This window comes from Mchenga conophoros, linkage group LG19, assembly GCF_057382185.1.
Source record: "Mchenga conophoros isolate Kocher_MC1m ecotype Shallow Benthic linkage group LG19, M_conophoros_male_GT1.1, whole genome shotgun sequence".
Lineage (NCBI taxonomy): Eukaryota > Metazoa > Chordata > Actinopteri > Cichliformes > Cichlidae > Mchenga > Mchenga conophoros.
Window position 1 is genome coordinate 22,219,774 of NC_140544.1, and position 12,942 is coordinate 22,232,715.

At 40.4% G+C, this 12,942-nt stretch overlaps 1 protein-coding gene across 9 annotated transcripts in view; it reads left to right on the plus strand.

Annotated features, from left to right (window-relative positions):
* dnmt3ab (DNA (cytosine-5-)-methyltransferase 3 alpha b) overlaps positions 1–12,942 on the plus strand; it is a 52,281-nt gene that overhangs the window by 35,021 nt on the left and 4,318 nt on the right. For 3 of the 9 annotated variants that reach the window (XM_085258314.1, XM_085258321.1, XM_085258316.1), the window contains 9 exons: positions 5,974–6,157; positions 6,258–6,342; positions 6,624–6,769; positions 7,185–7,275; positions 7,433–7,581; positions 8,056–8,141; positions 8,938–8,970; positions 10,731–10,800; positions 12,785–12,903. In XM_085258314.1, coding sequence (XP_085114440.1) covers positions 5,974–6,157; positions 6,258–6,342; positions 6,624–6,769; positions 7,185–7,275; positions 7,433–7,581; positions 8,056–8,141; positions 8,938–8,970; positions 10,731–10,800; positions 12,785–12,903 — 963 coding nt within the window. Of the gene's footprint in view, positions 1–5,973; positions 6,158–6,257; positions 6,343–6,623; positions 6,770–7,184; positions 7,276–7,432; positions 7,582–8,055; positions 8,157–8,937; positions 8,971–10,730; positions 10,801–12,784; positions 12,904–12,942 lie in introns of all 9 variants that reach the window. The other 6 variants (XM_085258317.1, XM_085258322.1, XM_085258318.1 and 3 more) reach the window with 2 other exon arrangements.

Genomic DNA, 12,942 nt, shown 5'->3' on the forward strand with positions numbered 1-12,942 from the left:
TAGCAGGATTGTGCGTTCACTGCTCATATTGGATGCACAATAAAGGCTTTGTGATGGGTCACTAATCTCGTAGCAGTGATGTAAGGCAACATCGTGGCAGCCCAGTGGAGAACTTGCTGATAGCAAATATTTTATAAAGTGTGGTTGCACTGTATTTCTGTTGAATAGAGCATTGTTAAACATAAAGAAACAGACTGGTGTTCTCACACAGTTAGATTGAAGTCTAGAAAAATACCATTGAGAACAGATTGAGCTTTGTCAGAGGCATGCTGGACTGATCACAAACAATGCTATTTTTGGATGGTGGCGTTTGACATTTGGATGACAGTGTTAACGATAACTTGCTGCTTCTCAAAACCCACAAACCCTATTAAAAACCTTTTTATCTACACCTTTTAAATACAAAACAAAGAGTGATAATGAAACTGTGCACCTTTTCTTGACCTATGACCAGTGTTGGTCAAGTTACTTGAAAAAAGTAATCAGTAACTAATTACCGATTACTTCCCCCAAAAAGTAATCCCGTTACTTTACTGATTACTTTTTCAAAAGTAATTAATTACTTAGTTACTTAGTTACTTTTTAAAAACACGATTTACAACCTGAATAGGTGATAAAGTGATAGATCTTTCAGCCCATTTCTACTTTTTCTGCATAATCCATCATACAAAATGTAATCAAATGGAAAAGTCTCTTGTTTTTAACTTGTTTTATCAGTTTTAATCTTTTAACTTTATGCATCAAGCAAAAATTTAATTATATGCAACAGTCTCTGACTGGAAGAAATTTGCTTAACATTTAAACTTATTTTCTGCACATTCCAGCACATAAAATATATTTTTTTTGTGTTTACACTCAGTCTTTCAAATAGATGCAAGTAAAACACAGCAGAAAATAAATAACATCAAAGACTAGCGGTCCTGTTGCTCTATTTTCACCTGTAAAGCAGGAGTAGCGTAGGCGGAGGTTTACCCTGGTGCAGGTGTGCCGCGGCGGTCAGTTGAAGAATCCGCGAGTTTCTCAGCGTACTTGGTGCTTGCTTGGAAGTTTAGGGGCTTTTTTCGCTATAAAGAGAAGTTTTCTTCCCAGGCACAACGGACGCTAATGTTTTTGTCACTTTTTATGGAATTAAACTCAAAATAAGGTCAGTACTTCCACGCTTTAAACGCTGCACACTCATACTCTCTCCTGCATTCGATATATGATCCATTGTTGATCTGCACACAGCTGTTGTCACGAACGTCGCACTTGCTTACGTCACTGTCATGAGACATTCTGGCAAAAAAATCACGGTTTTAGTAACGCAGCGTTCCTACGGGAAAGTAACGGTAATCTAATTACCGTTTTCGCAATAGTAATCCCTTACTTTACTCGTTACCTGAAAAAAGTAATCAGATTACAGTAACACATTACAAGTAACGCGTTACTGCCCATCTCTGCCTATGACTGATAAACTGATTTAGAGAAGAGAGACATGTCGGTCATGTTCATATTGTATAATTTTATTTGAAGGACACAGATGTTCTCCTACGATCATTACGGTCAGCAAACCCCCTCATACGAGTCCTTGGTACTCATTGGTTGATTTTCTTTTTGATCTCAGCCTGTAAATATTTGGATTTGTATCTTGCCTACTTGATGAAGTATTCAAACCACCTTTGTGGTTGTTCTTATTACAGCAGGTGACTCCAGGGCAACATTTGTCTGTCATAAAACACACACTGATAGCTGGTGACTTTGGAGGCCATGTGAATACAGTGAAGATGCTGAAGATGCAATTTTGAGAATATTTGTTCTTTATATCAAGGTACATCAAAAGATGGGTACACTGTGATCATAAAGGGGGTGGATGAGGTCAGCAAGAGTAATCAAACTGGCTATAGTGTTAAGACCAAATTCTGACCTTACCATCTGAACGTAGCAGAAGAAATTGAGACTCATCAGACCAGGCAACAGTTCTCCAGTCATCTAGTTTCCCATTTTGGTGAGCGTCACTTTCCTGTTCTTAGCTGACAGAAGTGGCACGCGATGTGGTCTTCTACCACTCCAGCCCATTAACCTTCAAGGTTTCAAGTGTCGCATGTTGAAAGATGCTCTTCGGCATACCTTGGTTGTAACAAGTGGTTATATGAGTAACAGTTGGTTTCCTATTAGTGTGAAGCAGTCTGGCTGTTCTCCTTTGACCTCTGATATCAACAAGGCATCTTTACCCAGAGAACTGCTGCTCACTGGATATTTAATCTTTTATGGACCATCCTCTGTATTCCTTTCTAATCTGGTAGTAAACTATGCCAGATGCATCTGGCTTTGCTGTTGGCTAATAATTACCCTGGCAATCAAATTTTCAACAGAGGCATTGTACCACTCTGTCTTCTGTGTGTGTGGGGCTCTTTCAGTCACAACTTCCTGTTCCTCTTCTAGTTAAACCATTACTGCTAGACCAAACATTTCTCCTTACAGTCCTACTGGCACAAACGAAAGACTTAACAGACTTATTTGTTGAGGTTTTTTTTTAAACGATTTTTCCTAAAAATGCAAATAACCTGTGTAGTGGAGGTATCAGGGATAGACACGGTTATGGCACTGATTCACTCCTTAGCACTACGGTCACCCTGGTGTGTCAGCCAGAACACCACTTCACCAATTCTCCCAGAGCATGGAAAAAAAAGCTTACGGTTTGGTTTGAGGAAGTTTATTTCCTTCACAGCTCAATTCCTGTGGCTGTAATCGTGTGTGTGTGTGTGTGTGTGTGTGTGTGTGTGTGTGTGTGTGTGTGTGTGTGTGTGTGTGGTTTTCTACTAAAGAAGTACATAATACAAATAAGTGATAAATAAGGTGAAGAGATAAGTGACATATCCAGATATATGCATAATACAATATAGTTAACATAACCATACATAAAGAAAAGAGCACAGTAGTGTAAGGCAGTAATGCTAAACACAAAAAGATGTATCTCTACATAAATCTATCCTTTAAATGAGCAGAGCAATGTAGTACACTTCTACTGCTTACACTATGCCAGCTAAATAGCATTACTGCGAGGTTAAGTTAACGTCAGTACAGAGGAACTACTTCCGGTAGCTGTAGAAAATAAAGGCTTCTCCGTTATAATCCGCCGTAATGCTTTTATTGCGAAGGGGAAGTAGGAACATGGTACTTCCGGTCGAACTACGCTCGGCATTTAAGCGGTACTCTGAACAAATTATCCGCTATAAACTCCGTATTTTAAATTAAAGAATCACGAGCACCACATATACCATACAGGGAAGCTCTGATAACACATGAATTACGTTAGAAACATATTGAGGATCGTACATGTGGCAAACTAAAGCCAAACCAGGACGAAGTAACTGACATCAATTAGCATGTGAAATGAGGGTGAACTCCCGCATTGCGTGCGTGGCCTATACCGCTCCAATTATGAACTACATTAGCTCCTAAATGGTAAATATATCACAGTATCAACACAAATAAAGCAAAATGCAACACAGGTTAATAATCACTTACCATTCACGCACACATCATATCCCACAGGAATCAGTGCACCCCCACCTGACCAACACTGCTCATCCGACACTAAAACTGCCCACCTTACTAACTATATGACATCACCAGACGGTGGGCTGGCTCAAACTAACAGAAGGTTAAATGCTAAATGAACAGCATATAAACTTGTATATAAACTTACAAACACCTGTATAAGAATTCAAATATAGTTATCCTATGAACTTTGGGGCCTTTTAGACAACCTTGGTAAACCCCATCAAAGATGCAGAAGTTTTTTCACTTGCACGTAGGGTTGCCAACTCCCTGAAAAATAAATAAGGGACACCTCGTGGCCAGGGCCGGGCAACCCAGTTGTCTTCACCCTTCCCAGTGTGGTAGCTCTTTTTTTTTGTGTGTGAAATTATTTTTTAACCATTTGACTTGAATTTGATTTAAGCAGATGCATATTCTTTGTGATATGACCATATGGGAAACAAATGATCATTTAGCCATTTATTTTTAGCTCAAAATGACAACATTAACACAGTAAAACAGGTCTCTTTCTTAAACAGAAGCCTGTCATGCTTAACTTTTGAGAATATAAGTAAATCTTTCTTTAAAAGAACTCTGTCCTGCTTAACTTAAAATTATATAAATTAATAGAAAGCAATAGAATGAAAAATATTCTTGTAACTGTGCACATATAGTGCATTTAGTACAATTGGCTTCAGTTGAGGTATTATTTCAGCTTTTCTAATGCTAATCAGCTGCTTCTGTTTGTAAACCTGCTTGTTCCCATGATTACGCATCTTAACTCATCATCATTATTAATCTATGTATTACTTTTATGTATTAGTCATCTATTTGTTGTAATCATCTATCCTTGCAGTTTATTACACAAAATAAATTATATTATCACACTTCTGGCCACATAGCGCTGATATTCACTGCACATGCCCATATTAACCTTAACCAGAAGGTTTAAAAAAAACAAACCAGTGTTTGCATACCATATCTGCTTCTGCTGTGGCCTGGTGGACAAGAAATTGGTTAAGGGTTCCCCGAGCTTTCATGCCCCTCTTGTTCTTCATGTGCCCACCACTAGAAGCATGCCTATGGAAAAAGTGCGCCAGCACACAGTGCAGTGCGCTTTAAAGGTGTTATCGTGCACTTTTCCAGCCAGGTGTTTTCCTTTTCCCATTCCTCCCTGTACTTTTGCAGCCTTTTTTTTTCTTTCTCTGAGCGAACAAACATTGCTGCTCTAATGCTGGGCTTACACTGTGCGATTTTTGGCCCATTTTGAGCCGATTTTTGAGTCGTGCGACCGTTTTGGCGATCGGCCCGATTTTGGCCTTCATCGTGCATCGTGTAGTATACGTGGGGTAACGAGACACGATTAACACCTCACGACCACTGCTCACGCGCAAACACGTAAACGTCGGTGAAAAAGGTGGAGCAGCACAGCTGTGCAGCGTGTGATCTGGACACAAGCGATGGAGGCACAACTTGTAGAACTTTGGAAAGCTCATCCGAGCCTTTTCGATGTGGCCTCACAAAATTATCACGACCACAACAACTGTGAAAATAGTTGGATTTACATTGCTGCTCAATCACAGCTGCCTGATCAATGTTTTTCATTAGCAATTTAGCAAAGTTGATGGTGGTGGTGTGTCTGTGTGAGTGAAAGACAGAGAGAGGGAGAGCGAGCGACAGATTTTCTGTTATAACCTTCATTTTATGGAGGCACAGTGTGAGCACTCAGGTCGCATCAGAGTATCGGGTCGTATAGTGTGAGACCCTGCATCGTGACCTATGAACTTCTAACCCCTGCGAGTCAATCGTGCAGTTTGAGCAGGAGCTGAATAACGCGACTGAAAAAATCGCACAGTGTTTGCCCAGCTTTAGGTGTACTGTCGTCCGAGACTTGCACTGCAGTGTTGGCATTTGTTTCCCTGTTGGCCATGCTTGTTGTTGTGGTCATCTGTTGTCTTCCGGTATTTTCTCCGCAAGCGACCTTTCCTCGACCAATGAGATGAGCAGTAATCTGAATTGTCATACTCGAATTGTCATAAGTGTGCTGTCAGCTCATTGGTCACAAAGCAGGAGAGGGGCTGGGAATTATGTTTTCAAACAAAGCGTTAATTCCATTAACATTTATAGACTACTTTTGATTCTCACTGTATTACGGGACAAAGTGCGTCCCTTATTAGCTCAATACGGGACGTGTACTTTTGTTTCTAAATACGGGACGATTCCGTTTTTTAAGGGACGGTTGGCAACCCTACTTGCACGTTACATTTCCTGCATTTTCATTCTCAGATCAAGACCATTTTAAACAGTTAATAGTTTATTTTGGTCTTCTAATGGAAAACATGCAGTCTACCACATTTAGTCACTTAGTCGCTTACTGTACTTAACACTGTGACTGCTTTTAATAGGTAGGGTTAGTTATCATTTTAGAAGTAAATGTCCTTGTCCTTGGCGCAGGTGCTTCTGTGTGGAGTGCGTGGACCTTCTTGTTGGTCAAGGAGCCGCTCACGCTGCCATCAAAGAAGACCCATGGAACTGCTACATGTGCGGTCAGAAGGGTGTGTTTGGTCTGCTGGAGCGTCGTAGCGATTGGCCCAGCCGTCTCCAGCACTTCTTTGCAAATAATCACGATCAAGATTTTGTAAGTAATTGACCTCTAGGCCATAAATCTCAATCACCATGTGACTGAGGAGTCTGTCTCCTTTGTGTCTCACTGTTGCCCCCTCTGCCAATAATTTCAGGATCCACCAAAGCTTTACGCCCCAGTCATGGCGGAGAAGAGGAAGCCCATTCGTGTCCTTTCACTATTTGATGGCATAGCCACAGGTTAGAAAATTTTCCCCAGTTTGTGTTATAAAAAATTAGATGGATTTACTTTCTTCCTTTATTAGTCAGAACATTGCCATGTATCAGTCACTACACATGCCATATATAACTAGCTATACTAGCTATATAGCTATTAGCTATATTTGTGTTAGTCATCATAGGATTTATTTATTAGGGATAGCTCCAGTTCTTCAGATCAGATCATTTAAGTGGACAGATTTTTTTAGACTGTCTCCTTCTTTTCTTTTAAAAAAAAAAATCTTTAACTACACCCTGCACAGGACTGCTGGTGCTCAAAGAACTTGGCATCCAAGTGGGTCGCTACATAGCTTCTGAAGTGTGTGAAGACTCCATCACTGTGGGTATCGTCCGGCATGAGGGTCGCATCATGTACGTTGGAGACGTGCGGAACATCACGCGCAAACATGTGAGTGAGAATAAGTTACTAAAAAGAGACACCAAACTTGCAAATGGCTACAAACTTACAAATATATCATTACTCGCTTGTACTAAGTAGCATTGGATATCATTTTCTATTGTGGAAAACCAGAAATTAAATGCAGACTCTTCTAAACAGAAAATATGGATATTTTTAAGGCTTAACAGTATGGTTGTTTACCAGATGTACAAATGACCGACAGTGAGACCATGCTTTTCTTTGACACTTTACCTTGTCATATTAAAAGCCAAGAGTGGAGAGTAAAAGACAATAAAGACATTATAAAACATTCAAACTCTAGCATCTGTATAGCTAGTTTTATTAGTATTTACTACTCACTAGGAGTACATTGCTGGTTCAGTTCATAACCCTAATCCTGACTCTGATTCTTTTCTCTATACAGATAAACGAGTGGGGTCCTTTTGATCTAGTTATAGGTGGAAGCCCATGCAATGACCTCTCAATAGTCAATCCTGCAAGGAAGGGTCTGTATGGTAAGTTTAAATGAGTCCACTGCTTTTTTGCTTTGCTAATGTTGGGAAATTCATTCATATATAAAGTCACTGGCCTAAATAAATCACTAGAATATAAGGAGTTTATGTCTTTTGCTTTGCTTCAGCACCTGGTTTAATACCTCTTTCTGTCTCACAGAGGGCACCGGACGCCTGTTCTTTGAGTTTTACCGACTGCTCCATGAGGCTCGGCCGAAGCAGGGGGAAGACAGGCCTTTCTTCTGGCTCTTTGAAAATGTGGTTGCTATGGGCGTCAGTGACAAGAGGGACATATCTCGCTTTTTAGAGGTTAATTTCTTTACTGATACTTATAATCTCTACCTGCTGTAGGCGGTAGATGTATGATGTGCCGTTGGTGAAGTGGGTATTGTTGGGCTTTGAATGCCCCCTTGTGGCAATAATTCATTATCTTTAGGCAAAAATTATGAGAACGGAGCTCTGACGTCTTGATCTTCATTCAACAGTTTAATATGCCATCTTTAATGCGCTGCAATCTACTCCTAGATGGTGTTTCTGGTTATCTGTTAGGTGAAGCCCTCATTAGCTGTTAGAATACTCTCTTTTTTTTAAATGACTGTCCACTGAGGAAACTGACAATTTTGAAGTTTAATTTTGACTCTTTTCTGTTATATTAACATTGTGCTATATAATAAAATTGTTGTTGTTGTGTGATTACACTTGTATTATTCTGTATGCAATCACAAGCTTTTTACCTTTGTTGCTTCCTGATTGGTGCTTGTTCTTCCTCGTCTCTGTTTTCAGTGTAACCCAGTGATGATCGATGCCAAGGAAGTGTCAGCTGCCCACCGTGCCCGTTACTTCTGGGGTAACCTTCCTGGCATGAACAGGTTGGTGTATGAATGGTGAGAAAAGAAGTAGTATTTAACAAAAAAGTAACACTATAAAGGGACTGCTTATGTCAAATTATATGGTCATGTTACAACAAAGTACAACCTAAATTCTTTAGTCCGTATCAAGTCTTAAAATAATGCAAAAACAAACTAAAAATGAACAACAACACAGAACATGTTACACTATGTTATTACTTGTTTTTAGAAAAGTAAGCCCAAAAGAAAAAGTGGTGTGTGAAAAACTAATCACACCCTGTGATTCATTATAACTTTTAGGTGCCATAATTTAAAGTGTTTTGTTTTCTGCATGACTTTATTCGTCTCTCATGTTGCTGTGGAGGAACTTCCTCCAGTTCATTGAGATTTGCAGGCATTTATATGGTAAATTTATGTGGTATAGCATTTCCGCTATTTCCTTTTTTAGTTATTCTGTTTTAGATTTGCTGCTGTACTTGGGATTATTATCGTGTTGCATGACATCATTTTGGCAAGTTTCAGTTGTCAAACAGATGGCCTCACATTTTGCTTTAGAAATCTTTGGTATACAAAGACTCAATGACTTCAACATGCCAAGATCCTGTGGCTGCAAAACAAACCCAAACCATCACCCCTCCACCACCATGCTGACAGTTAGTATGAGGTGTTTGTGCTGATGTGCTGTATTTGGTTTTGTGCATTATAGCCACACATGTCTACTTTGGTCTCATCTGTCCAAAGGACATTGTTCCAGAAGTCTTGTGGTTTGCTCAGATGCATCTTTGCAAATCTAAGTATGCTGCCATATTATTTTTAGAGAGAAGAGGATGTCTCCTGACAACCCTTCCAAGTAAGCCACATTTGTTCAGTGTGTCTTGAACTGTAGAATTTAACTATCTAATTAAGGCCTGTTGAGGCTGAGACGTAGCTCTTGTTTTTTTGTCATTTCTCTGAGCATTGCATGGCCCGCCACTGCTGAGATTGGCAGCTGTCGTGAATGTTTTCTGATCGTGAATAATATTTCTCACTGCAGAATGAGAGACCTCAGGCTATTTGGAAACAGCTTCTCTGCTGAAAATAATTGCTGATGTTTTTCCTCTTTGGCATTGTGTTAACACACATGTGAATGTTCCTGATGAACAAACTGCCTAAACCTTTTGTTTTTTAGAGGCGCGTGCTTGCTGATGATCAATGAATCGAGTGAACTTGATTAGCAGCACCTGGCTGCTACTTATTCTCTTAATTCCTGTTGAAGCAGTGTGGAAGAAGAAGTGTGGCTTTAGTTTCTCACGCACTGCTTCTGATTTTTGATTGTTAAATAGATAGTCACACAGTGTGGTACGTCGTGTTTTGTAGGCCCTTTGAGGTTTTATGTATCATATTTTAAGACCTGCTAAAGACCAGATTATTTTTATTTTTAGTTTATTTATGGGAAAACAGAATTTTAAGGATCATACTGTCTTTTTTACTATGACTATAGATAAGGTAGTGATAGTGAGTCATACATACCCAATTGATTTGGCTTCTTTTTTTTTTTTCTTTTTTTTTTAACTATTCTTGTCCTGGCAGATTATCTTCTGTTTTCTTAATACTGCATTCAAAGCATGGAACAGCAAATTAGATTAGATTATCTCCAAAATCATTGAATCAAAATGAAGTGCCATTATGGCATGGACTGAAACTGATTTCAGTGGCTAGATTAGAAGTAATTTCATACTTCCGGCAGAGATTTTTTTTCTTGTTTAAAATTGCAGATAAAGGCCGATGAAGTAGAGACTTGTAGTATAGCAGATCCAATTCAGTCTATTATGCCCTACTTTCACATTTGTAAATGGGACCTTTTACTACCTCCAGCTCCATATTTTTATTCTTGGACTCTATTAGTGTAGCTTTGCATGATTCACAGTTCAAATAATAATTTGTTATCTTTTTCTGGGCCCCGTTCCTCCCTTGGCTCAATCCCAATGTCTACATTTACAGACTCAGAGACTTAGGCTATCCCACTGTGACATTATGAAATGCATGAAGAGCTCTCTGCTAGACATTATCCATAGTTTCACAAGTCTGCATTTCTGTAGACTTTGCTCAAGACAGTTACTCAGAGTTCGTAGCAATGTGGCATTAAATGCAAGGTTGTAGGGGAGGGCTTAGAAAAAGGTAGAGTAATCAGAGGAATGTAGCATGAGCTTTATTGCACACCTAGTAATGAGAAAATTGACTGTTTTTGACTGTTACGTTTTGTCCACAAAGATTTGAACTCACCAGGGTTATTTGTACCTGCACTCATTCCATCCATCCTAACACGGAGACACGGACCATCACACCTATTAACAATTTAGAATCACCAGTTCCTCCCACAGCCCGTGTCCATCTAGAAAGGTCCGTGGCGCCCAGCTGGTGAACTCAAACCCACATCCTTCTTGCTTTGAGGTGACGGTGCTGACAACTGTGTCACCATACCCTGACCTGTTATGTAATTGTTTGAAACTTAGTCCAAGTTTAATGTGAGCATCCACTATTGTAAGTGTATATAGGGACCAGGAAAAAAATGAAATGCATGTAAGATTTAAATAACGTGTTAAAGTGTAAATTGTTCATTCTCTCTTTCAGGCCTTTGACTGCCATGTGCACTGATAGGCTGGAACTCCAGGACTGTTTAGAACATGGCAGGACAGCCAAGGTACTTGCAGCTTGTCTTTCAATACACATCATGTTCGCTCACCGGTGCACACAAAAACTCAGTCTGGCAGCTGTAATCTCTCTGGTTAATCTAATTCATTCAATTTAAATACAGTAGAATATCAGAGACACTAAAGCTGGTGTGGCAGAATGTCATACTAGAGGATGGTTCTTTACATACAAGGGGGGAGCAAGCGAGTCAGAAACCCAGGGCACAAAGATGAAGCAGGTCTGATCAGAAAGGGTTTATTCCAGGCCAGGGAGCAAGAATGACAAACAATTCTAAAAGCCATAAGCAATAAAATGTTGTAGAGGTACTAAAATTCCCAGGAATAAACAAACCCAATATCAAAAAAACCTTATAAAACGCAATGTTCTATGCGCTCTAAAATCCCACCCCGTCACACAATGTAACTGTCCCACAGCCAAGGACGAATGTTTGTTAGGTGTTCACAATCAGGGCAGAAATCCCTCTTCCAGAGCGGGGTCCATACCAGCCTCGTCCCAGGAAGACGAGGAGAAGCCTTCTATCCCCCTCTCGTCCCATCACATCCCTGCCCAGCTCGAATTCTGCACTGGAGTCCGTTGCTCGATGCCACCACGGCTCCCCTTGCATCATTGCCCTGTAAGTAAACAAACAGGGGCCAGAACCATCGTCCCGGAAGTTGGCCTGGCTTATAGCCATGGCGACCGTCTCCCAACACGGCTGCACAACGGTGGAGACACTACTCACAAATGCAGCCAGAGGTATACCTCTGCCCTGCTGTCAATCCCACATGTTGTCTCCCACTGTCGCCATTCCTGCTGTTGGGACTGGGTCGCCACGTCACGCTGACCAGACTGTCTCCAGATGAGGTGTCGCACCCCCATGATCAGGCAGCGGGTCCCTCTTTATCAGCTGGCCTCCATGCATTCCTCTCCATATCTGGGGCCTCTCTCCTTCCAGTGCTCAGCTAGCTTCCTTTTAATAGGTCCTTTAAACAGCTGATAGGCCGCCTTTGGACACACCCATGCCTCAGGAGGTGACCGCTATCAGCTAATTTGTCCCATGCCCAGCCAGTCCACAGTGGATTAAAACATGATCGGAAGGTCGGGGGTTCAAATCCACCGAACGGCTACCCCGAGTTACCCCTGAGCAAGGTACCGTCCCTACACACTGCTCCCCGGGCGCTGGATTGGCTGCCCACTGCTTCACTGAGTGAATGGGTTAAATGCAGAGAGTAATTTTCTTACAGAGGATTAATAAAGTATACAGAAAAAACATGCAATACAACCAGAATAAAATCATGCAAATAAAAACTACACTCACAAATAAACACTAGAATCAGAATAAGACCAATATAAAAGATAAATGCAAATTTCCACTGTGTGACATGTTCGGATTTCGTAATACAGTTCATTTGATTCAGGAGTGTAAAACTCTGCACACTGGTGGCTCCATGTGGCAGCTAGATGTAATAGTTTCAAATTGAATTTATCTAACAAAAAAAATCAGCTTTGACATGACTCAGAAACTAAGTTTAAACTAAAAGACAACTTTATTGCAGAGCTTAAACTTCAACAAAGAACAAAGTACTCCATGTCCAAAAAACTAGGAAACAAAACTTTAACGAAAGAAGACACAACCATGAGGGCGGTAAACAAACATGGAAACAATACTGGGCCAGAAAAGGAAACGAGAGGCGGGAATAACCAGGGATTCTTAAACCAGCCTAAAACCAAGAAACCAGAACACGAAAAACTCACAACAGAGGACTAAAACCAATACAGAATCATGAAATAAAGATCAAAAATACAAAGCTGAAGACTCAAAACTCTGGGACCAAGATCCAGGGACAGGTCTTCACATGGAACCTCATGTTTACCAAATTATCTGATCACGATAACCTCAACATTTTAGAAAAGGTATCTCAGGTTTTGTAAGTTTGTTACGCAGCAAGGACATAAAAATGGCATAAACAAATTTTTTTTTTATTGTCCTCCAGTTTGGCAAGGTGAGGACTATCACTACCAGGTCTAATTCCATCAAGCAGGGCAAGGACCAGCACTTCCCAGTCTACATGAATGAGAAGGAAGACATACTGTGGTGCACTGAGATGGAGAGGTATGTAAACATAATGATTTCAACTACTGTGTAGGCTTT